The sequence below is a fragment of the Oncorhynchus keta genome, chromosome 11 (genome assembly GCF_023373465.1).
Source record: "Oncorhynchus keta strain PuntledgeMale-10-30-2019 chromosome 11, Oket_V2, whole genome shotgun sequence".
Classification (NCBI taxonomy): Eukaryota; Metazoa; Chordata; class Actinopteri; order Salmoniformes; family Salmonidae; genus Oncorhynchus; species Oncorhynchus keta.
In genome coordinates this window covers 43419613-43446872 of record NC_068431.1, presented here as the reverse complement: position 1 = coordinate 43446872, position 27260 = coordinate 43419613, and the positions used below count along the sequence as shown (strand labels likewise).

At 42.5% G+C, this 27260-nt stretch overlaps 1 protein-coding gene across 6 annotated transcripts in view; it reads left to right on the top strand.

Moving 5' to 3' along the window:
• The window catches only part of LOC118390301 (roundabout homolog 2-like), a 219337-nt gene that overhangs the window by 86459 nt on the left and 105618 nt on the right, over positions 1-27260 (top strand). For 4 of the 6 annotated variants that reach the window (XM_052457261.1, XM_052457260.1, XM_052457258.1 and 1 more), the window contains one exon: positions 22798-23124. In XM_052457261.1, the coding sequence (XP_052313221.1) occupies positions 22798-23124 (327 nt within the window). Of the gene's footprint in view, positions 1-15944; positions 16526-22797; positions 23125-27260 lie in introns of those variants that run through there. The other 2 variants (XM_052457263.1, XM_052457262.1) reach the window with 1 other exon arrangement.

The window sequence follows — 27260 nt, the reverse complement described above, 5'->3', positions numbered from 1 at the left end:
GTGGTTCACATTTAAGGATATGACACCCACTGTCTCAAAGACAAGCAAAACCAATAGAGACATTCCAATAGATCCTACAGTAATTATTATGAAACTAAGGTATGTTTTCCATGTCTAATGCACACAGGTCATGTAGCATTTTTTTTTTTACACTGTGCGGCTTGCAGAAAATAACATCTTGACCTCCGACCTGTGCACGGTGGCTGTCTGAATGGGACCGATTGTGCTTCATGCAGTGTGTCAGGCACCCACAGGCAACTGGAGGCCCATATCGTCCTACTTGTCTAAGAAGATCTGAAAGACATTGTTCATCTACTTGAGTTGCAGCTAAGGTTGCGAGCAAAGATAGGGTGTTTCCTCTGTGTGAAAACACCCTATGGTAAAAACAACAGGGAAACTAAAGCAGATAGAACATGATGAAGAAAATGAGATAACTCTACAGACTGATGCTCTACATGAGGTCTGAGTTAGCTCTGGGTCCATGCCCGGTGTTTATAACAGGTTTCTAAACTGTAAGACAGAGGTTTGTCACTGGTCACTGAGACCATTGCTTCTCATCCCCATGGCTGGCATGCATGGTCATGACAGGTGTCCACTCTCACTAGGCTGGCCGTGTGTGTGGACTGTTCCTGGCCCTCACCACTCTGTCACTAACACCATCTGTTCCCCCTGACGCGGCGGGGCTGGACAAACATAGGGACGAGAGGGTAATGGTGCGGACAAAGAGGCCCACGACCTTGACACTGTGTGTGTGTGTGTGTGTGTGTGTGTGTGTGTGTGTGTGTGTGTGTGTGTGTGTGTGTGTGTGTGTGTGTGTGTGTGTGTGTGTGTGTGTGTGTGTGTGTGTGTGTGTGTGTGTGTGTGTGTGTGTGTGTGTGTGTGTGTGTGTGTGTGTGTGTGTGAGTTTGGGTTGGTGAGGGAGGGCACTCCCACGTTGCCTGGCAACACGTCTGTCCCTGTGATGGAAGCAGGATGAAAGGTGGAGTCTGCTGTGGCTGGAGTAGGAAGATATCTGGGTTTGGAGGAAACTTTGACAAAAACAGTTTTGGCCCCTCAAGAGCACATATGTCTCTCTCCCTGTCCTGGCCATTCTCTCAGCCTCAGTCTGAACATAAAGCATGTGTGGCCCTATCTGCACTGGCCACACGCAAGGTATCACCAAGTTAATTATGAGATAAATAGAGGACTCATCTTTGCCATTATAGTGTCTGTGACAGAATAGGCAGCTCCATTCACACAATCTCCATTATTAAAGTAGTCAATTCTCTTCTTCACGATTGGCTGATCCCTCCTGATGAACCGGTCGGACATGACTCCAACCGGGTCACCAGGAGGGATCAGTCAATGAAGTTGGAGGTACCACCCAGTTGATTACATTAAAATGGTGGAAGCCCTCAATAGCGCTGCCCGCGCTAATATTGCATTTTTGCGACTCGAGGCCTCTGTTATGGCCTTAATTACCTGAGCTCCACGCTCTGGGGAAGTAAATCAAGTAGAAGAAATAGGAGGGAATTTCAAAGGCCCATTCAAATTCCCTGCTTTTACTTTGAAGTCTACAAAAGGATCTGTTCCTTATAGTAATATATGGTCCAGAAAATAATATAGCATGTTTGACAATACTATTATTGTCAGAGGCCTATTGATAGGGGCCTGTACAAAAGCCTGATAATAAAACACAAGGTTTGAGATGATCTGCAATGTATAGAATTGTTTTATGTGATTTTGTGTTTGGTATCTAAGTGGTGTGTGTACTGGGCAGGGTGTTGGTCATGTGCATTGTGGCCACCAGAGAAACACATTATATGCTGCGTGTGGTTTAGGTACTCATGCATGTCTTTACGCTGATTCGTTTATAATCTGTGTCTCTCAATTAGTTGTGAAAAAGTTGTCGGTACTAATGACATTTTACAGAGAGATCATGGGTAGCCATAGGTCATTGAGTGCCAAATAAAGGCTTCAGAAGAATGCCTGAATCACTTCAAAATGAGGCAGAGCTTGTCTGCAAGGGCAGTGTTCTCATATCTAGTCTAGCCAGTCTATGTCATGAGCGCTGCTCTTCTTGTGTAGCAAGGTTCTGTAGACTGGGAGCCCTGCAGTGTCAGCCTGCAGCCTATTAGTCTGCCCATCCATTCACACTGTGAATTCATCTGCACATACAGTGCAGCCTTTCGTGGTCTTTCATCTGATCTAGAAATAAGTAGACTAATAGACTCAAATCAAATATAGAGCGTGCTTGATCCTATTACAAGTACTTGCGATAGCAGTCTGGACCTCTTTCGGAAATGGGCTTGGACCAGGATGACGTTTCTGCTCCTGGATTAGCTGTTTCTGGATTCAAAAGAGAGAAAAATCATCATTTTGTGTCAGATGGGCAAATAAGGGGAGTAAAATGCTCTATTGAATGGGTGTGTTGCGCAAGGTGCCAATGAATAGCCAGCGGCCTTGTGCTGTAGTGGGAATTCAGATGCAGTTTCCATGGCCACAATATGGAAGGACAGCAATACAACTCAAAACCTCTGTTAATAAACATAACATTTACATCTATAGTGACATTTAATATCGGTTAGCACAGCCTGCTCCATAATCGTCTGCAATTTAATGTTGTCATTATCAACAATTCTAATTTGATTTGGCCTGAGAAAAAAAGGGATTTAATTTCCCTCTCTGGACCAATAGCTCCTAATGCAGCCTGTCTCACTTTCATCTCATGACAATGAACTGCATTTATAATTGTATTGACCAGTATTGACCAGTATTGACCAGGCTGAGGAGGGTTGGAAGCACATGCAGTGCACTAGAATGGGCCATTTCATTAGAGCTGTAACAGACCTCATGAAAATGGAAGAGGGGATCACCAAAAAGGAGAGGCTTTCTCTTTACTATCTATTGCAATGCATCTTTGCCTCATGTTTGAACTTGACATAGAGTTAGTATTTTGCAGAAAGTCACATCTTCTTGATCCCAGTATTTGAACAGTCTCTGAGCCCAGATACAGACATTACCACATGACTATAGCGCCACATTTCCCCTACAAGCAAATTCTCTCATGTTGTAAAGGCAGTCGGACATTAAATGTTTCGCCTACTTTACAGCCCACACTGAAAAAGTGTTTTGGAGTGTTTTGCTGCCGCTAATGTCTAGTTCTCTAGTTGATTATATTGATTTTGCAATTTGCGAATGCTCCAGGTCTAATTAGGCTGTGATTTGGCAACAAAGGACATCTATACATTAACGTTGTTTTTGATACCTGTAGCAGAGCCTTGCTCTCCAAGGCGTTTGTGTGCAAATACCCAGGGGAGGGCTGGTAATCTTATTCTTCTTCTTCTTTGGTATTATGGCAGTCTGCAAACAAATATTATTCCGTCACCTACTGTATTGGCTGTGTATCAGCCTACTATCCTGTAGTATGAATTCACTTTGTGAAAAATTGCCCTACCCTACCAAAGACCTCACCACTCTATCTGATCCTACACCAGGCCAGCAGTCTGGGAGGATGGGACACTATCATTCAAAGCATCTTGTTACTCTTCTGCAGTAAAATCTCGTACACCCAAGCACTTCTCTGCAGCTGCTGCCACAACATCTTTCGTCTGTGATTTACGTTCCATTCCTGAGGTACAATTGACAACCATGACCATGTTATTCCTATCACTCTCTATTGGCCTTGTCCTACTCACAGGGGTGCTCTTAGGATAACCTCACCCTGGACACATCTTCCTCTACTACTCTCTTCCCTGCCTCAGCATATGACACCTTCTGCACTACTCTGATCGTGGCAACCTCAACCTGCCCTTCTCTCACCGGACACCTCTGATCTCCAGCACCATGGGGAACCCTTCAGTTTTACACCCAACTTTTCCCACCGATACAACACATTCCTTTGTCGCGTGTCCTCCTGCACACTTCTCACATCTAGGAATCTCCATCCTACACACTGCTACCACATGACCATAAGCTTGACACCTAAAATACCGTAATGGATTCGGGACAAAAGTGCTCACGGGATAACTGACACATCCCAACTTGACTTTATCTGGTAAAGACTCATTAGTACAGACAGTGTCTTCTCTGTTTCACCAAGCTCTCCCGGGTCTGCATCGCACCAAACGGCGGGTGTCACAGACACTGGGAATCTTCAACTCCAGTTATCACTCCTTTCAATGGCGCACTACTCCGGAGTGGGAAACATGTCACAGTTCTTGTCCCCAGTCATGTGGTGCGGAGCACATGCTCCCTTTGGGCAACAGAAAAACAAACAAAAAAATTGCCGCGGCTGCACTCCGAGTCAGAATGCAAGGATCCATTTTCTCCAAAAATCTCACTCCCACTGTGCCGGAATCATCTTTGTCAACATCAGGACATGGCTCAAACTCTGCAGTCTTTACCTCACCTGCCACCGCAGATAATTCATCCTCACTCTAGTCACATTCAACTTTCTTGTAGCTCTTTTCCTTCATCAGATCTTACAGAATGCTTGTGCATACACAGTGCATACACAGTGCATACACAGTGCATACACATATTCCATATTTACTTATAATATGTTCCACTTTTCTCCTTTTTTTTCCTGTCCTCTATCTTATTCCCACCTCATGGCCACTCCGGTAGCCATAGTCCTAGCCCGGAAAACCACGATTGTAATCGTTTGGGAACCTATCCATTGTCATTGTAGCGATGGAGAAGTTTTTTTTTTAGAACAGTTTATCATTCTTATAATCGTGTTTGTCATGTTTTTCTTTCCTGATACTTAGGCTCCTGTCTATTGTTATTTGTCAACCACACATGGATGCATTGAGTCATTTTGTGATAAAGTACATGGAAAGTGGGGATAATATGCATAACTGATGCCACATGTTTATATATAGGGATACTATCGACACGTTCAAAACAACTGGGAAATGGGAATTTTGAAATCTCCGACTGACAGCTCTAGGAAGAGTCTTGGTGGTTCCAAACTTCATCCATTTAAGAATGATGGAGGCCTTTGTGTTCTTGGGGACCGTCAATGCTGCATAGATTTTTGGTACCCTTCCCCAGATCTGTGACTCGACACACAATCCTGTCTCGGCGCTGTACGGGCAATTCCTTCAACCTCATGGCTTAGTTTTTGCTCTGACATGCTCTGTCAACTGTGGGACCTTATATAGACAGGTGTGTGCGTTTCCAAATCATGTCCAATCAATTGAATTTACCACAGCTGGACTCCAATTGTAAAAACATCTCAAGAATGATCCATGTAAACTGTGTTTGAGAGGATCAAAACCACAATGTTTCATGGGTAAATTGTGACTGACTGCCTGATCTACAAATAATAATGAGTTGTTATTTATGATGCAAGGTGACTTGTAGATCACTCAGTCAGCAGTCACCTGCAGTCGTTTTGATGCTCTCAAACACAGCCATTAAAACCAGTAGATAGTGATAGTGCTGAGATCATCCATGTGTACTTATGGAAAATTCCCGATGGTGCATGAAGCCGGAAGTATTTGAATTTGAAGCACACCATATTGGGCACGTTTGAGTGCTAATCCAAAAGTAGCCGACAGTTTTGTAAAGTCAGGGGTGTTACGCACTGACAGCAAGTAGGACAACTTATGCTGTTTCTAGGAAATGCAACGCTAGCTATGTTTCCATTAAGTTGTCCAGTGATTTTTTTTGTCGACATTTACAAATTTGCATTGAAAATAGATGCGACCGTTGCCTGCTAGGGTGCGTTTGCATTGAAAATAGATGCGACCATTGCCTGCTAGGGTGCGTTTGCATTGAAAATAGATGCGACCATTGCCTGCTAGGGTGCGTTTGCATTGAAAATAGATGCGACCATTGCCTGCTAGGGTGCGTTTGCATTGAAAATAGATGCGACCATTGCCTGCTAGGGTGCGTTTGCATTGAAAATAGATGCGACCATTGCCTGCTAGGGTGCGTTTGCATTGAAAATAGATGCGACCATTGCCTGCTAGGGTGCGTTTGCATTGAAAATAGATGCGACCATTGCCTGCTAGGGTGCGTTTGCATTGAAAATAGATGCGACCATTGCCTGCTACGGTGCGTTTGCATTGAACTATCTGTGTCAATAAAATCGTAATGGCGTCACATCAAAAATATTTATAGAAATGTGCAAAAACCTACAGTATGAAAAGAAATGTAGTGGTTCAAGTGTTTCCATTACCCATTTCCATTACCCATTTAGGCAAATTGTGCATTAATAAATTGGCAACAGCCTGTTCCCCCCTCCCCCCTTTCTGTTTCATGTCTCAAGTAGCCTGAGAAAGTCAGCATACATGGAATGCAATAATTGACTAATATTTGCCATATTCGAATCATTCTCATGTGCCAACGTATCGCCATGGTGAGACTTGCACTCCTGTAGATCTGAAATAATTGGATGGTGAAACCTGCCAACCAGAAAACCAAACCGTGACGCTTTGGGCTATGTGCCCTGAACAAAGTCAAAGTTAACTTCCCACAAAACAGGTGGGGGAAAAGGGTACCTAAGTATGGTTCTCAATCAGAGACAACGATAGACAGCTGTCCCTGATTGAGAACCACACCCGGCCAAACACATAGAAATAGAAAATCATAGAACATAGACTTCCCACCCAAATCACACACCGACCAAACCAAAATAGAGACATAAAACGCTCACTACGGTCAGGGTGTGACACACGGTGCACGTTGATGTCATCACGTAACTATAAGCTCCACCCCACATGTAATTGTAAATGCCTACTGATTGCAAAATAACCATTTTAAACTATATGAAAATGTATTTGCAGGACAAGGATTGTCCTGACTTTCAAGAATGCCTGAATTCCTTCACTTTGCTTTTCATCTTGCCTATGCCGCTCTGTACCATCACTCATTTGTGTATCTTTAGGTACATATTCTTTATCCTTTATCCCTTTACACTTGTGTGTATAAGGAAACCTGCCTAATGGCAGACATGGCATTCGCCTTTGTTATTGCCAATGAAGTGGATGCTATCGAAATTCCACTTCTCCTACATGAAGCTGAAGTTGATCAACATGGTTCAAAGGAATGAATGTCGTGAAGATAAGGACATTTTACCAAAATATAACCAGGTAGTGAGTGCATAGGCTACTAGAATGAAAGCATATGTGTTTTTGCAGCATATGGGATATGCTATGTTGTTGGCCATTACTTCACACCCTTGTACCTTCCTCATTATTATTTGTGATTGTGCAACATGGAATTGTAACGGATGTGATTGGTTGGAGTCCATGTCACCATCACTACTGCCTAGAGTGTATTTCTTTCATTCTCAACCTTTATGTTGCTTTTGTCAAAACAAATCACATTTATTTGTCACATACGCATGGTTAGCAGATGTTAATGCGAGTGTAGTAAAATGCTTGTGCTTGTTCCGACAATGCAGTAATAACCAACGAGTAATCTGACTAACAATTACAAAACTACTACCTTATACACACAAGTGTAAAGGGATAAAGAATAAAGAATATGTACCTAAAGATATATGAATGAGTGATGGTACAGAGCGGCATAGGCAAGATGCAGTAGATGGTATCGAGTACAGTATATACATATGAGATGAGTAATGTAGGGTATGTAAACAAAGTGGCATAGTTTAAAGTGGCTAGTGATACATGTATTACATAAAGATGCAGTAGATGATATAGAGTACAGTCAGTAAGCATCTAAAGAATCACATTTGATTCAATCACATGAAGGACAAAACACTCACTTTACAGAAAAGTATTAGACTATATATGCACTATACATCAGTTCACATAAGTTATTGAGTAAACAATATGCCAAGCAATATGCCAAGCAGTATAACGCACATGGTATTGACCCCACAACTGGTGTATGGGGTACTTGCTCATTAAGGGACGGTTTCCCGAACACAGATTAAGCCTCTAAAAAAAGAGACAAAGGTTATCTCGCACAATGCTTTGGTTCCTACTTCAAGTTGCAGTTGGGTAGGAGCAACTGCAGAAATGTAGAGTCGACTGCAATCGAAAGTTCATTGATCTTTGATCATATGGTTGTTGTAAGGGTCATGCAGTCCACATGTGGGAAAATGTTTATAACCATAATGCAACACACTTTGGAAGATGGTGACCAACGTTCGTCAACGTCTTGACAAAAGTGATCTGCTCGAATGCGCCCATTGCTGAATAGGGCTGAACGGCACAAGAAATTGCTAAGGATCATGGTGAAAGTGGCCGTAACTAGCAAAGGATCACGGTCCATGTAGTCTTTTTCATCCTACCTGTGAGAGTCAACCCGACGCTGCTGGGTGAACGTGCAAAGAGCATGCATGAGGGAGCAAGCCTCCTCCCTGACACAGGGGTTACGTTACGCTGTTCAGACAGTGAAATGCATCACCCAATGGGTTAATTCCTACCGGTTCATGCTGGGTTCATAGCCAGAAAAAAGTGGGTGTGTTGTAGACGAAAGTCAGCGGAGGTGAATCTGGGAAAGTTGAAAGTGGAGGCCGAGAGGTTTTATAACAACAAGGCTCACATCAACATGGCAGTGTCAACATTTTCTTTATAAATGTTCACATAAACTTTTCTATATCCCCATATCACACACTCAAACTGAAAACATAGCGTGTGTACAGTTAATTGGTTAGAGAGAGAGTCTCAAATAGCACTTTATATTCCCTGTAGATTTTACAAATTGCTACAAAGTTGAATCCTGTTTCAGTCACATCTTTAGTCACGTATCCGTGGGTCAACCAAAAACATCCTAACGATTGGTTGACAAATAGTGCCTCCCACTTGCCAGCCGATGGCTGCATGTTGCAGTTTGTGAGAAGCAACTGCATTGACCTGATGGCGACTTCATTAAAAACTGTCATTGCCTTTGATCTCATGGTTTTTGTAAAGTTCATGCAGTCTACATGTAAGCGCAAGTCGGACAATTTATCCCTGTAATGCAACACATTTTGAAAGGCAAAATCAACTGCAGTGTCCCAACTTGCTGCCGATGAACCTGGAGTCACCGCCTGCGTCAGCAAAATAGCCACGGATTGCACAGACACAGTTTTCAAAGCCAGAGGCCCAACAGTCTCATACTTCCTTGAATGCCTCCTGAAGCAGACTGGACAGAACAGACCCAGGGTTTGGCAAGTCAAAGGGAGAAGTGAAAAAGGTTGTCCTTAGATGTTAATTTTCTTGAAATCTAAAGGCAAAACCTAAATTCAAGACAATGTCTTAAGTAGCTGATACTGTCATTACTACATCCTTGTGAAAGAGAAAAACATACATGTTTACATGTTTACAAAATCATGATTATGTGTAGACCAGAGTGGGGGAGTAAATTTGCTGGAAAGATTGCGGTTAACAGATTTGGGCTGATATTCCCCCTTAACTCTAATTGCTCTTGTAGGTCGCTCCGTATAAGAGTGTCTGCTAAATGACTCAAATGTAAATGTAGATGATACGAGAGTCCACACATAGTGGGTCCTGGCCCCTCTGTGACAGGTCACAACTTTTACATTCTCAACATGTAGGCTACACAAGCATTGTTGTTTTCATCCACTTACGAGACAAGAAAATATTGGCCTACCTGTAAATGCCAACTATTGAAATCCTCTGTTGGCTTGATTGCACAATTGATCATTCATAACACTGAAGCCATGTGCCAGTACGTGACTTTGAAAGCCTGTCTCTATACAATGCACTATGATCATGTATAATCAATATGAAAATTAGGAGTACACAAGGCTATTTGATGCAAACATATACTGTAAATATAACTTTTCTACTTCTCAATTACTGGAAGAAGCATGGCTTACTAGTTTGAGGAAGGCAGCTTGTAAAACAATACAACTGTTATTGGGATCAGGTCGGCCGTATTGTCACACAACAAAGCATGTGCAACAAAGTGATACACTAATGTGACGTGTACACAATTGTGCCACATTTTCGAGGGACCCTTTTTGGCTCTTGAGTGCTACTTTCAAAACTACTGGCTCAAAAGTATACAAAACTTTGTAGCATCACTTTAAACAACTGCTGTTACGGTTGCCCTTGTTGTCAACAACCTTGTGGTTATTGTAGTCTTTTGACCATAGAGAAACAGGAATACCTAAGGTTGTCCCAGGTGAGGCAGGCATGCAAGGGAGGGGAAACTGCTCCTGTGCAATCCGTTGACTGAGCAAGGGAACTTGCCCGAGGAGATTCTCAATTGGGGAAAAGCCTGTCCTTCTCCTCAACTCCCCCAGGGCACGGAGATTGATAAGTGGTCTAGAAGAGTTTAAATTTGTTAGTAGGTGAACCGATTAGTACGCTCACTTCCTTGATTACCTACTTCGGCAGAGTATGTGCAAGAGTATCCTCCGGGGCAGCTAGAGCAGAAGTGTTTTTGAATTAGCTGTTGTTTCTCAAGGTGGGGGTCAAGCACATGTAAAAAATAAATAAAAAGGATTTCGCTACTTAAAATGTTTTGCTCAACTAGTTACATTTGTTTTTATCCATTTACGCATTTATTTGGGGATTCCACCCCTTTAAGCAGTAGCGGACTGGGACAAAGAATCGGCCCTGGTATTTCTAACACCATTTTCTCCCTTGTGTTTTAGATTAATGTTGCTTATTAATGAATGTTGCTTATGCTATATATCAATGTGTGCCCGATGCTGCCACTCATCTCTGATTCTCTGCTGGGAGCACAACATCAAGTGGGCCTATAGGATATTTAGTGTGGTCTCAGTCAGGTGATCCATAGCCTATAGGATATTTAGTGTGGTCTCAGTCAGGTTATCCATAGCCTATAGGATATTTAGTGTGGTCTCAGTCAGGTGATCCATAGCCTATAGGATATTTAGTGTGGTCTCAGTCAGGTGATCCATAGCCTATAGGATATTTAGTGTGGTCTCAGTCAGGTGATCCATAGCCTATAGGATATTTAGTGTGGTCTCAGTCAGGTGATCCATAGCCTATTGGATATTTAGTGTGGTCTCAGCCAGGTGATCCATAGCCTATAGGATATTTAGTGTGGTCTCAGTCAGGTGATCCATAGCCTATTGGATATTTAGTGTGGTCTCAGTCAGGTGATCCATAGCCTATTGGATATTTAGTGTGGTCTCAGCCAGGTGATCCATAGCCTATAGGCCATGGGCTACGATGTGCATGATTGGAGAAGCACAGAGCAAAGTTATATATTTCTAAGATAGCTGCTGGGATGGTGTAAATAAAACCAGGCTGATTACACACTGCAACGAATATTCCAACCCTGAGCCCTGGCTTGCTCTGCTCTTGCTGATGAAAACCTTTTTTTGTGTGCTGCCTAACCAATGCTGTGCTGTGTAGGCCTACAGTGGCAGTTCAGGAGGAGAGTCAAAGGCTTCTTCTGATTTTTGTTTGCTTGTTAGGTGTAGTGAAAAAATCTATTTCTTGCAGGCGGACAAGCCTATAGCCTATGTTCTATTAATTTTAAGAAGGAGAGTGCAAAGAGGAGAAAAATATTTTTTGTATTTCACCTTTATTTAACCAGGTAGGCCAGTTGAGAACAAGTTCTGATTTACAACTGCAACCTGGCCAAGATAAAGCAAAGCAGTGTGACAAAAACAACAACGCAGAGTTACATATGGAATAAACAAAACGTAGAGTCAGTAACAAAATTTTAAAATCTGTATACAGTGTGTGCAAATGAAGTAAGGAGGTAAGGCAATAAATAGGCCAATAGTGGCAAAGTAATTACAATTTAGCAATTTACACTGGAGTGATATATTTTCAGATGAGGATGTGCAAGTAGAAATACTGCTGTGCAAAAGAGCAGGAAAACAAATATGGGGATGAAGTGGGTAGTTGGTTGGATGGGCTATTTACAGATGGGCTGTGTACAGCTGCAGCGATCGGTAAGCTGCTCTGACAGCTGACTCTTAAAGTTAGTGAGGGAGATATAAGTCTCCAGCTTCAGTGATTTTTGCAATATTTGATAGTATTTGTGACATTTGGTAGCATTTCGTAGTGTGACTGATCTTACTAATTGCATTAGTACTGTACAAAGTTAGAGGTGCGCTATTTGATAGATTTCCCCGCTGCCCTACCTCCAGTGAGGAGACTTGAGGTCAACCTACCCCCCTCCTCCCTCCCCATCTCATACTTTTGAGTGGGAGACCTTCCCAGATAGTAGCCTGCCTAGCTCACAAACTATAATCAAGGTGCCCAATCCGACAAGGTTAAGTGACCCACAGTCCCACACGGTGATGATATAATTGACGTGACATGCAAATGAGCGATAGAAAATCAATCGTGCAAAAGTCACCATTACAATACTTTTTGTGCAGCACCCCGTGCCGCCCCCTGCAAGATGCCACCCTGGGTGGCTGCCCATGTCGCCTATACCTAAATCCGCCACTGGTGGAGCTAAAACTTGAAGCAGCAGCCGGAGGCACAATCAATCGGAAAATGACAGCTCATGGTGTTGAAAGTAAGCAAATTCGGGTAGGCATAATTCATTTGAAACATCCTCATTTTAATTCACCTGTTTGACAGACGAAATTAGGCTATAGGCTACGGTATCCATAGATTTGTCGGCTAATTCCTTCGACCACCATGCACTCTTTAAATAGCCTACCTCTTTAAATAGCCTACCTGTCAGTAAAGGGCTGTTAAGTTAAAACCAGGACTCGAATTGAGGTGGTATGAGTGGGTATGCCATAGGCCTACCTTTTATTAAAGAAAATGGTAAAAAGCACAGGCCTACCCCTTGTTTGCTTAAGATTTTGAAGAAAATAAAGCAGATCTGATTTATAAAAAGTGATCTATAGCAGCACTTTGTTTCGCAATGCTTTATGCTACAAACAAGCTGTACAATTCCCGGGAAAGACGTGGTACCGATGCATATGGGGATGTCATTGTTTTTGGGTTTTTTTTACATTCAGAGGCTAAGCTACAACCTTCTGTAGCCAAGGAGACAGAACATTTACCTTGCTTAAGAAGTAATGTCATTCTGTCACTATAAATGTATTTAACTATTCACTTTCTGGACAATAGAAGATGTTTAAATCCAGACAGCTTTTAGGGAAACATTTGGGATCAACTCTCATTGGGTTACGCCACTGAAGAAGAAGAGTAGCTCGCAGTTAAAGCTGATTTTTTTCAGCATTTGTAGGCCTACTCTGTCTGGAGTAGGATGGTAGTCCTAACATTTGAAAGTACCATGCTCAAATTCCTAATGACGTATCAGATTGAATTATTTGTCCATTCTCTGTCCATTCTCAGCCTGTAATTTCTGTAATTTGTGTGGTATTAAAAAATATTCTGCTAATATGTAAATTGACAGAATTGCATGACATTTTTATAAAAGGCATTTTTTTTCTCAGACCTGCAAATACAATGATGGATTCTGATCTAGATAATAGAAAATTATAATTTTGCTAAAAAAAAAAAATGTGACCAGCTCATCTGATATTTGCCTGAAATGCCAGATGGCCAGTCCGCCCTTGCTTGTAAACTCCATGTCTCATGGCACATGAGAGGAGAAGGAGAGTCTCATTTGTTTCCATGTTTCCTCTCCATGCCTCCACTCCTCAGTTAACTTTTTCAAAACCAGACGAGGAGAGGACAGAGGAGAGGATGCGAGGATTCAAGCAAAACCATTTGAGATTCTCCCAATAAGGGTGTTTAGTTGGTTCCAACCTTTCAGTTTTGACAGAGAAGGAGGGGAACAGACATGTGTATGGTATGTCAGGTCAAGTTTGAACTGACTTTTAGACTATTTATCTTGCTACAAGTTAAGTGCAAAGTGACACTGAGCCAAATTGTTTTTTCTTGTAAAGATTGGTCGTTTTTTTCTCCTCACATAAATGAAGTTGTCAATGATCACTTTGCACCTTTATTCACCTGCACCTATAAGAAATCCTATTTTCCTCCTGGGTCTAGGCTACCTATCACTTCCACTGGCCGTGAGACATGGTAAGCTATAGGCCTATAACCCTTTGACAAAATCATGAACAACACAAGTGAGTGAGTGAGTAAGTGAGTGAGTGAGTGAGTGAGTGAGTGAGTGAGTGAGTGAGTGAGTGAGTGAGTGAGTGAGTGAGTGAGTGAGTGAGTGAGTGAGTGAGTCGATTTCATTGAGATGTTCATGAACCATTGTTATGTATTATTGAGTGAGAGAACATTCCATTTCCAAGGGCTGTATGAACTCTTATTTGGCGAACAACAACTATATTCATTGTTACTCAATGGAACTAGTGTTATAGCCCTTTTGGGGTGTGAGTATGCACCTCAGAACATTCCATTTATGAAACTTTTATCAATGTTTTGTTTCTGTCAAAGTGTCTTTCAGATAGAGTGCCAATAATGGCAGTGGAGATGTGGAGGCATCTTCTGAAAGGACAAGTCCACAGATGTGCGTGTCAGAGGTAGAGAAAGGGAAGTGTGAGGGGAAGAGGGTCACTCTCTCCCATCAGAAGCAATCACGGTATGGTTTCTTTCCACTTCATGACAGCACTTACCTGTGAGCAGGCTGGTGTCATGGACTGGACGTAACATAGTAAATAAACATTCTGGACACTAAAATGAGTTTGATATACTCCGTTTGGCAAAAAGAAAAGGAGGTTGGTTGGTCAGGGTGGATGGCTGGGTGACTAAAATATTTTTTAGGCGAATTAGCAACTACTTACCATTTGTTAGCTACTTTGTAATGACAGTAGTTAGCATGTTAGCTAACCCCTTTCCAAACCTTAACGCTTTAACTTAACCCTAACCTTAACCCTAACCTTACCGCCTAACACCTAGCCTAGCTAACGTTAGCAACCTAGCTGATGTTAGCATTAGCCACCTACCACCTAACTAACGTTATAGCCACACCAAGAAATTGGAATATGTAACACATCATACATATTGCTAATTTGTGACATATTGTACGAATTGAATTCATAACATATCATACAAAACGGATGATGGACATACACAAATGAATACATACCATACCAAACGAAATATGCTGTATCATACTAATTTGAGTGTCCCATATTTTCGTTTGCTATGTTACCTCTACCCCTGAGTACAGGTTGCTGTGAGTGCTCTGCACTCAGCCATCTACCTGGAACAGCCTCACTTTACCTACAGTACAGTACCATAACAGATTGACCTTATCCTCAATAGCGACAAAGGCATACACATTTATCCACCACCTGGATGACTCCTGACACTAAATGATGACTCCCTTTATACTCAAGGGATTAACCAAAAAGTCACAGGAAATGTCAATTCAGTCCACCGAGCAAACGGAATTATCAGTAGATAAGCATTGTTGAATGTGCTTGTTGGGAAGAGTATTTGCTCAAATAACACATTGAATGCGCAGTTCGATAAAAATATATCACAGGATTTGTCTTCCTTTGATGCATGTGGCAGGAATCGACCGCTGACAGGAGACAGTATGCTCCATGGGTAATTAGCATTCATTTTGTCATTGATATTGACTGAGATAATTGCCATATACAAAACACTTTGCAGTCCCATTCTGTCTATGCCAGACGAGATCTATGAGATAGCCATGTCGTCGATAGGGGACGCTACTTTATTGTCCATGGATGTTTAGCCTATATAGGCCTACTCCAGATGTTATAACGGACACAGAGCAGTGCCATTAATTGCCTTAATCTGCCTATCACACGCATACCAATTGCAAAGGTAGCCATTTAATTAAACACCAAACCCAAATAACATTCCTGCACTCACATCTTGCAAATAAATATCGTGATAGCCTAATGTGTTTATGTAATTTGTATGCGGTTTCCACAGCACTCTGTATGTAGCTGCCCCGTCGGATGTGTACAGTTCAGATCTAGGATCAGTTTATCGTCTATCTTCAGATCTTAATGTAAACCCAAACTGACCTCAGATCATCGCATAGGAGCAACATCTTGCACTGGTTTGATGGAAGTCTGCGCATCTGCGTTCCTATAGCCCACTGCTGTACCAGTGTTTCCCAGTTCTACGAGGAGGGAGCTGTAACTGCAGCTATTCATTCACCTCGGGTCTGGAACCACCACTGTTGGCTCACAACAGTGTAAAGATATAACAGCGCGCATTCATTCGAAGTGATATTTAAAATCATGGTCATTCTGACTATTTCTAATCTATATTGAGTGTTTGCTTCGCTTTGGACACTTTTAGCTGGACGGAACATTGCACGAAAGAGGCTCTGGGAGGTCGGGGCGATGTTATGAGACGAGCACATCGTTGCTCTGCGCGGTTGGTGTCTGCTTGGTGAGACACCCAGCTATAAACATTATGTATGGAGAAGTAGGCTGCCCATCCGGTGCGCTCTCTGAGAGAAAACGTGAAGTCGTCTTGTGAATGATTTGGTTGTACACTTCACGATAAACAACTGTATTAAAAGTCCATATTTCATGTTCAAAGAACCAAAACTATTGAGAGTCGGACAATCTGCAAGATAAAGAAGTCTATCGGACAAATCTGTGTGCAGATAAACCGTGGACGGTTACTACAGTATGCCAGAATGGGTCTACTACGGTTTTTATTTTTCTGTGGACTATTGCACACCCAAATCAACGGTAAGTCCTGATATCTTAACCTTGATTTGGTCTACACGATTAACTTTCTAATACAAACATTGCGTTTTCCTGTTTTTCGTTTTCCATCTTCCCGTTTGATTAGACCACCTGCAGTAACAACAGTATTTTGCATCAGTTGTTCCGTTTATTCCTCATTTCAAAACGTTGGGAAAAAGACAGGTGAAAAGGGGTTGCACGTGTGATCTCCCATTGCGCGCCCAATGAGTTCCAGCATGCCGGGATTGCTCCTTTCAACTTGCAGCACACCTGACTATTTTACGAGCAACATATTGTCACTGTGTTATTTGATCGATTTGTTGAAATTGATGAACAGTCATAATAATTAATCATGTATACATATGCTTGGTTTGGGGGTTCCTGATTAATTCCAAAGTTCATTAATTTAATCTTCCTAATTGATATCATGCACGTATATCATTAGGGAGGATATGAAAGGTTTAACTTTGCCCTTGGCTGATAATTTAATGCAGCAGTTATTCAGATTTAATTTAATGACATTCTGTGCATGGTTATGAATTGCCCATAGGTGACTCACATATTCAATAGGTGTCCGTTTTCGATTCATCTTTTTTTATATATAATAAGTTGTCATCCCAACATTTTCAAATTGCATAGACTGCATTGATGTCCTTCTAACAGCTTCTTAAGAGCTTCTTAACAGCTTCTTAAGACGAAGCTGTTGTGTTGGTGCATCTATATACAGGTGGACCCTGAACATCAGAAGACTTGTGTTATGCCCAGATTATTTGAGTTCTGATATGCAGCTGGTGGAGTTTAGATCCTTTGTCTGAAAAGTAGCAAAACTTGTCATGGAGACTATTATGCTGAATGATCTTATGGTCCTTTGATTTGTTTTGGTTTGTAATATGTGGACACTGTGTCCCCTGGTCACAGAACATACTGTAAGCACTGTCTGTCCCTTGAGGACAACTCATAACCGTGTTGTCCCCCACTGGACATGCAGCTGTTGGTGATTATCATGTCCACATTGAGAGCATTGATTTGGTGAAAAAGGAGGTTGGTGCCCCAAGGCGTGGGGGATGTCCCAATGGCTGTTGACTTCTATATACACTGGTGCCCACCCCATTGCTTATTCTACATGGCTTTTTTAAAAACTCCTATACCTATACAATTGGGAAGCATGTGTTATACTGTGCGTTGTGGGTACGGTCCATTAGAAGTCGGGTATTGGCCTAATTCTGCTGCTCTCTCTCTCTCTCTCTCTCTCTCTCTCTCTCTCTTCATTGATTTGCCACTCTTTTCTTTCTAACTTTGTTAAGTTGGGTTTGAGGTTTTGTACTGCCTATGCATGTGTGTTAGTGTTGTGTGTGAAAGAGGGTGACATGGTGGGGTTAGTAGAGGATTTTAGGCACAAGGCCATGGGCAATTACCATTTGTTTGACTGTCTGTGAGTGCTTAAATGAGCAAGGTCTTGGCTGTGCTGTGTGAATGAAAGTAAGCCTGAGATTAAACAGGAAAATGATGAGATGTCGCCAAGTCACAGAGAAAGACACTTTATCATCATCTGCCTGGATTGGAGAGTTTGACTTGAATAAACCTTGTAGTACTGCAGAATTTTCCCATTGTCCAAGAGGGTCAATAATCATTAGTCTATATTTGCCTTACCATCTGGATTCGAAATTGTGTTTTTTACATTGAATAAAAGTGGAGACTCAGAGTTAGAAAATGGCATATCATACACTTCAGTTGAGGAACAATTTGTAAAGTAATTCTGCTTTGAAAGATGATAAACTTGTAACCCCTCTTTTGAGAAAATGGCCCTTGAATGTTTTGGTACACCTGATGGAGAGCTCTTCTTTGTCTACACCCACTCAAAATCATTCACAGCTTTAGCACCACCCATCTCTTTAACCTGTACTGACGCGCAGCCTGTGAACGGGCCCGTTATCATCATCTGACACTAATTAGCATAAAATATTATTTTTGTAGGCGAAATATCTCCGTTTGTTCTTCACGTTTGGCTGAGAAATCGCCCGGGAATTGTGGTCACCACAACACCGAAACATATTCCAAATTAGCTCCATAATATCGACAGAAACATGGCAAACGTTGTTTAGAATCCATCCTCAAGGTGTTTTTCTAACATCTATTCGATAATATATCCGTCGGGACAATTCCTTTTCCTCTAGGACCGATTGGAGTAATGGCTCCCTCTCCACTTTACGCGAGAATCTCTCTCGGAGCCACCATGTGACCACTTACGCAATGTGCCCCCATACGGCTATTCTTCAACAGAAATGCGTAAAACTATGTCACAATGCTGTAGACACCTTGGGGAATATGTAGAAAGCGTAAGCTCGTTGATGGTACATTCACAGCCATATAGGGAGTCATTGGAACGCAGCGCTTCCAAAACCTGGGGCACTTCCAGATTGGATTTTTCTCAGGCTTTCGCCTGCAACATCAGTTCTGTTATACTCACAGACAATATCTCTACAGTTTTGGAAACGTTAGAGTGGTTTCTATCCAAAGCTGTCAATTATATGCATATTCTAGCATCTTTTCCTGACAAAATATCCCATTTAAAACGGGAACGTTTTTTTTTCCAAAAATGAAAATACTGCCCCTAACACCAAGAGGTTTTAAGGATTCACATGTGAGGCCATGTGCTAAACAATGTGAGTAGTGTAGTAAACAACCAAAGATTTCAAGACTAAAAGGGGTAAAAGTAGTAGCCTACAATGAGGAAAAACTTCAGGTAAAAATACACTTTATCTAGTCCTTGGCCCTATATCCTAAACTGACTTTGGTGCAGGTCATGTTGTTCTTCACATTACCGTCTCTGGTAAACACACACTATATAAAATACAATCTAAGTTTATTTGTCACATGCACAGGATACAGAAGGTGTAAACAGTACAGTGAAATGCTTACTTGTATACTACTAACGTTACCAATACAAACTGATTGTCATAGCAGTAGTATGAATCTGCAGGTAGCTAAAGCTAACCAACTAGGTTCAAGGTTTGCTAGCCAAAGTTAGGCTATAGCTGGCAATGCAAATAGTTTTTTCTGATTAGAATAATACTACCACACAGATCATAGTCTTAACATGAGCTAGCGAGCCAGCAAGCTAAAGTTCGCTGGCTAGCTAACAGTATTCTTTAACTTGCAATGAAGATTACTTCCTGACAAAATTAGAAACGTATAATATCTGAAAATGTAGCTAGACTCTTACATGGATGAATGCTTCATGGCAGACTGGAACCATTTAACTCTGTTTTGTTAATAGCTACATCTTGTTTGGCCAGCGTTTTGTCAAGTCATTCCGGTTCACACTGACCGTGGCATGTGCAGAAAAATACCCCATCACAACTTTTTCCAACTGATCTGTCAATAGTGCCTGCTAAATTCAGGGCATCAATGTTCTTGAGAAAAGTAACAAAACCTTTGTAGTTCTTGATGACTAACGTTATATCTTCCAAAGACCCAAGCTAGAAAGGATTATCAGCACATACTTAGCAGCTCACGTTATTGACAGAGTCGTGCTACATGGCAGACCAATCCAAAAGCATCTCCCGGCATGTCCAGCCCATACATTATCTCATCCAGTCATGGCTAGCGGGAAGGTTCCTGTCTTTTTCTGTGGCTAAACCAACTTGGCTCGTAATTTAAAGATGGAATACACATTTGTTACTAAGGCACATGAAAGTTCACATATTCCAGAAGGCATTTCTGCCAAAAAAACACAAAACCACGTTAAAATGCCTCTTGTGAAGTAGTGAAATGCGACATACGCCTATCTTAATAAAACAGGTCACATATTCAGTCAATTCCTGATAAGTGGACATTGGGTAAGTGCAAACACTGAAAGTGCACATTGCAGTTCACCAGTCAGCAATTCAACTACATTTATACGTTATAAAAGTATAATTGTACTTGCACTGTAGCTACAAAGGACATTATGATTTGTGAAAATTAGTGCAGTGTGTTGATAATATCAGTGGTTGGTGATGGTATTACTATAACCATTCTTGCTGACTGGGTTCTCTCAGTACACTTCGCTTTATGAATGTTCCAGCCAGCAGCTATGTACAGTAGGAGAGGGATGTCAGCCGAAATGGATGTGACAGTTGATATGGTCAAAGTTAAAGTGCAGAAGGAGATAGTGGTGTTTTCATATGTTTTTATGTCGCCAGATTTCAGCTAAATCCCAGTCAAGCGTATCTATGGCATTACTGCTTTCAGACAGCCACTGCGCTGCTGTCGCCTGGGCGTACAGTTTTACCTCAGAGAGGGAGATAAGGTAACAAGTAATGAGTTTGTCAAGACCATGGCTGCTCTGTTGGGGAAAACGTTCTCTCAGAAAGTTCAGGTTGTTGGAAGATATTTATTCAGGGCTAAATCCACCGGTGGAAGCCATTGTTATAGTGAGCAAACCACTCCTCATACATAACAGTATGCAAGGCTGCAGTAGAGTAAGCCCTTGGTGGTTTTAATCAGCATTAGTCTGTTTCAGTTTCCGTACTGCTCTCAGGACTTGGGTGAAACTGAGTGCATGAATTGCGTAGGCAGTTCCATGAACAAGCTCATTGAACGACTAATGAAACGAGAAGCGTTTTTGAGAGCAGAGTTCTTTGGTTATGTGTGATTTTATGATTGTGGTTATAGCTGAATGGATCCAGCCAGCCAGCCCCCATTAGGGCCATTAAACACTAGGTGGAGGTGGGTGTGGGGGAGGAAGGGGGAGCGAGCGGAAGAGAGAGTAAGTTAGACAGGCAGGGAGTCGGCACACTTGAGTAGGCTGGGTATTGGGAATCATCTGAGAGTGGTCTTATGGAGTGTGGTGTCCCAGGGAGAACAGTGGCTGGCAGCTTCACTCAGTTTGCGACGGAGGGAGCCTGCCAGTCACAAGGCTTTAGAAAATCCATCTATTGGAATGGGAAGAGTCAACTGGATTTAGGAAGGTGGAATTGGATTGATTTAGTGAATTTTTACCAGATGTCAATACAAATAGCACTAGCAAAGATGTGTTTGAACTTGAAAGAGCGGCAGATGCAGAAAACTAAACCTATTACTAAAACATATAATTCTGTCATGGCTCAGCGAGTCTCATCATCCAACAAAACGCTACAGGTTACCCTCTTAAGTACGTACTCCCATCCTTACACAGAGAGACAGAGTACTGTTTGTAATATCTCATTTATCTCCTTAAGAGTAATGATAGAATCATGTCGTGTGGTGTTGCCTCACTGCGTCGCCGACACAGACAAGGGGAGAAGAGGAGGGTTATGGGTACTGGGTAGGGCTGGAGGCAGTCATGGGAGCAATCATTTTTCCTCCACTTCCAACCGACACACCACACGAGGAATGCGTTCCTGTTGACTTGTTCACGGTGACATCCAACCCTGGAAGAGGGACAGAGAAACAGACTCCTCATTCACCCAGGAGACAAAGACACACATACACTGTACATTTAGATGTCCATGCTGTTATATATCCTAACAGGCACACATGTGCCTACTTGAAGACTCAATTAGAATTAGAGACCGACGTTCATAATTGTTTCCACAGTTACTCATAATTAGAGGTCGGCCAATACCGATACCGATTATTGGAGGACCAAAAAAAGCCGATACCAATTAATCGGCAGATTTTTATATATATTTGTAATAATGACAATTATAATTATATACTGAATGAACAATAAACACTTTTACATCCTACTAAAATGTTTGGTGCAGTATTTGTGAAGTGAATTATTTTTAATGAAAGCTAGTTGAATAACAACAAACACTTCATTGAAGCATCCCGTCCATAGTTCCCTCTCCTTGGAGTAGTACTGTTGACCAATCACCGAACGCAAGGGTGTAGACTTCAGCTACCAAACTTCGACTTGCCTCAAGTAAAATATGTGTGTGCTCGAAATAGCTGAAAAACCCCTACCGAACACCAAAACAATAAAAAACGTCACAAAAAAACTTTACCCACTCACCACCCAGCGGCATCTAAGAGGAACAGAGCCTTTGACAGAGTGTGTAAATTAAAAAGCTGATTAGCGATAATCACTCCCTGGCTCCTGTCTGTCAGTGTGGATATTCAGGCTTGTGTTTTGTGGTGACATGGTGTGCGTGCTCCCTGTCAGGGCCTGGCTCTCATTTATAGGCTTTTCTTTCTCAGACAATCATCAATCCAGCCTTATCGATATTGTCAGGTGGTATTACTGAACATATTATCTTATGTGGTCGTATGTGTAGCAAATCATTTTTTCTCCTCTACTCTCCTCTCAGGATCTCGTCTTCGTCAGGATGACTCCCCTCCCCGGATAGTGGAGCACCCCTCTGACCTCATTGTGTCCAAGGGGGAGCCAGCCACCCTCAACTGCAAGGCGGAGGGGCGTCCTGCCCCCACGGTGGAGTGGTACAAGGACGGGGAGCGTGTGGAGACGGACCGGGACAACCCCCGTTCCCACCGCATGCTGCTGCCCAGCGGCTCCCTCTTCTTCCTACGTATCGTCCACGGCCGACGCAGCAAGCCAGACGACGGCAGCTACGTGTGTGTGGCCCGTAACTACCTGGGGGAGGCAGTGAGCAGAAACGCATCATTAGAAGTAGCATGTAAGTCCCACCCACAACTATCTATTTTATGGATGAGTGCCAGGAAGTTGGAGAGATAGGCCCCATTGGCCTAGCTGTGTTTCCTTTGTGCATGTGTTAATGATGCTGTTATTGCAAACTCAAAGCTATGGCCATAAAAATGATATTAGTAACACATTTACATGTTTTATGGGTGGCAATATTACGGTCATAACTTCAAGTTATGTAGAAGCATAATTATAGAGAATAATTGCAGAGAATAATGCTGTGTTGAATAATGAAATGCGTGTGTGTGTGTGTGTGTGTGTGTATTCATACGTTTGAGCGTGCATGTGTTTCTAGACCAATAGGCTCTCTATATAGTGGTCCCTATAGGTCTTAAGAGTGTGACAGCAGCTTGATTTATTGATGGCCATTACTGGGGTCCTAAGAGACTGAATGAAAAAATAATGATAAATTGTTGAAGTCTCTAGATTGTTATTTTATTTGCATTTGACGTTGTGTACTTCCTCTGCCCCTCGCTGGGAAGTTAATGTGGTCTCTGAGGTGGGAGGGGTTGATGTTAAATGATGTGTTGAATTTTTCAGTGCTTTGGAGGTGACTATATGTATGTAGGGGATAGAGGTTAGGGTGTTCTACGGAAGGAGCATACATCTCTGTTGAGGGATGGGGACTGAGCCCACATGTAAAATGTGTGGCTGTCATCATCTGTGTAACTTGCCCTGACCTATTTGACTGATCCTTGTGGGCGCATGTTTGTGTGCCTTCCATCTTCTGTATTCCTCTTTGTGTGTGTTCTTGTGTGCACCGTGCATGTGTGTGCAATCCTCCATTCGTGTGTGTGTGTGTTTGTGTGTGTACATAGTTAAAAAGACCTGTTTGAGTGACCTTTGTGAGCGATGCGTGGGTAGAGCTGAACATCGCTCCAGGCAGTGAGAGCAGGATTTCACCCAAGTTATTCTCTCCTTCCTCCGTTCTTCCTGCACCCAGCCAACACTTTCCCTGTGTAGGAAACAAGAGCTCTGGGCTATTCACATCGCCATTATGTGTTAAACTGAACTGATTCCTCAACATTAACATACCACACAGCACACACATTCTGATCACTCACAGCAAACGCCTGAGAAACAATGGAAATATATGAAAATAAGGATGGTATGTAATTAGAGTTTTCTGCTACAACCATATCTGCATACATATTTACATTCACATACATTATAGACTGGGGGGTTTGCAGTGTGTTTGTAAGTGGAGGTCTTAAGGGAAAGTATGACCCGATGACTTCAGTGTGGTGTACACTTTCCTCCCTGGGGTGAGAGGAGAGGTGAGGAGAGAGGGGGGGGTTCCCTCCATTTTGTCCTCCCTTAAATCTGTCATCAGGCATCTGTCTTGCTGTCTGTGCCCTGGGCAGGACCGTTTCTAGCTTTTGGGGGGCCCTAAGAGAGATTTGCCAAGGGATGGAGAAAACATTTAGCAGTTTTAAAACACATTTCCTGCAATTCTACACATTTTGCCATGACTTATGCCATGTTCATATGATATCTGAGTGAGTGACGAACAAATACAATGGGGGTCCCTGGAGGTCAGGGCCTCTAGGCCTTGGGTGCTCGGTCAGTAATTCAGCCATGATTACTACAAGGTTGGCTAGACTAACTTACCTAGTCATCTATAAAATGTTAGCTGATATGGGATAACTGAGTGACTGTCAGTGACTGACATAACAAAAGGAAAACTGCTGAACCAAATATCGAAATAATACATTGTCTATTCTACTATCCTAACTAACAGCAAGTTGAGACCCCGACTGACCCCCTAAAAAACATATTGGGGGTTGGGGCCCCCTAGTGGCCACGGGGCCCTAAGCAGCCACTTATGTTGCTTATGCCTAGAAATGGCACTGGCCCTGGAGTCAGTGGTGGAGCAGAGTTATAGAGGTATGGTCCAGTTTTGACGCTGGTGGATTTGTGTTTGGCATGAGCCCGGGAGACAACCCTCTCACTCAAACCCAACAGCTGCTGGATGAAGACGAAACCTGAGAACTCTGTGTCTCCTTATGCACCTCATCTCCTCTCTCCCCCACCCTCTCCTCCTTCCCAACCCCCTCCTTCCCAACTCCCTTCCCATATCACTCACTTTCCTCCTTCTATCCTTTATTCCCCTGTACTCTTCTCCTCCTCCTCCTGCTGTTTCCTCTGCCTGGTTTGTAATCAATACTGCCCTGCTGTCCTGGGAAAGGATTATGGGTGAAGAGCCGCAGGATATCTGAGACACACACATCAGTTCTCCAACTAGACAGCTGTGTGTGAGAGTGTGAAGTGTGTGGTGGGAGGGAAGAGTGTGTGGTGGAAGGGAAGTGTGTGTGAGTAGGAGGGGGATGTGCTGGCTTGCCATTTTTATTGTTGTTTAAAAAAGAATAGATGATATATTGTGGATTAATTCACATGTAGAACATATTTTAAATCATTTTGGATTAGTGTTAGTGTGCTGTAGGAGAATAGGAACCCTGGAGATCCTCAAGGAACCCCTAGAGTTCATCAATGAACTATTGCTAGTCAATGGTTCGTATTTGCACCTTCGGTTAGTTGAGGGGTTCTTGGAAGAACCTTTAATGGTTCAATGTTGCAATGGGTTCCTGGAGGAACACTGAAGTGGAGGCATGGCTTAGGAGGGGCGTGGCTTTAAGATATACATTTTTTTGGCCACCCGTTAGAGTAAATGCCATTCCTGTTAATAGGTTTTGTTGTATTGTCGTCACATATTAAGGTTGAACACTGACAGTTTCGTAGTTTCAGTGAGGCTAACATAGGTGTATGAGTTCCTCAAAAGCCAATGCAAATCCCAAAGTTAGAATAGTTACCACATTATTACTGTGCGTAATCAGCAATGTTATTCATATTATAATATGTAATATGCATAAATATTCAAGGAACAAACGTAACATGAACAGAAATGACATTTATGACTAAAAATAACTACAGGATCTGAAAGCCACACCTCTAATCTGTTAGGCCACACCTCCAATTTGAACTACGCCCATCACAAAAAGGTTCCAATTTGAACCTTTACAATAGGGGTTACTCGAGGAACCTTTTTCAACTGGAAAGGTTCCGCCGGTGTGGCAGCACTAAAGGTTCTTCCAGGCACTTTTACCTCTAAGAGTGTTTGGCATTTCATGCAATTGTGTTACAGAGACGGCAAAAACGTCAGACTTTACCTTTGACCGGCCTTTTCCCAGTTCTGATATTGTTTTTGACACCCTTTTTCAAGTCTCTGAATAAAAGCCCTGGCCTTAACTCTAAATGCCATTACACGAGTCCCATTAGACATCAATTGTACTTAAGTTAAATACACACTCCCTTCTCTGAGTTGCACATAGTGAGGAAGCTCTAATTGAGATGCTAATCAGAGAGTTATGTCTGGGTGTGAAACTGCTCGAAGCGATCCCTCCTGGGGCTCTCATGCATTCTTGTTGGTTAATGGGAACATAGATGAAATAGTACTATTTAATTGAGACTTTTTGAGTTGTTGACTAAAGAGCAGTGTTACCATGAGGTGTTATTTCCTGTGCCACCTGAGACACAGCTTTAGTCTTGTTGTGCCTCGAGGACAGGTGGATCAGGTCTGAAGAGGACATAGGGTGTTTCTGCCACTGTTACACAGTGTCGGTACGGTGTCGGCAAGCTCCTGCTGTTTTGTCAGAACAGCCAGAGATGATTTGAATAACAATCATCACCTGCTTTCGATGTCAGCAACACCCAGACATGCAACCTCCCAGCCACCACACCGCCCGCTCCAACACTTCAGCTGAACTCTATTTCAGTTATAGCGTTATAACCCAAACACCCCTCTGACCCCCAACCCCCTGCAGACAGCTCTAATGGGAGTGACTGGCTGCTGATGGGATTAGGAGTAGCTATAATAAGTGACTGAATCACATTAATGATGATGTGTTGAGAGAGGGGGGTGTTGATTGGTATAAATAATTCACAAACAGACCCCCCACCCACTTACCCCCTCCCCTCTGTCTGTACGCTCCTCTGGCTATTAGAAGAGTAGCCAGACAGACAGACAAACATCAATCAATAAATCCTCATCGTCCCAGACAGATAGTCAGACAGACAGACGGTTAGGATAAACGCCTGGAGTGGTCATATGTT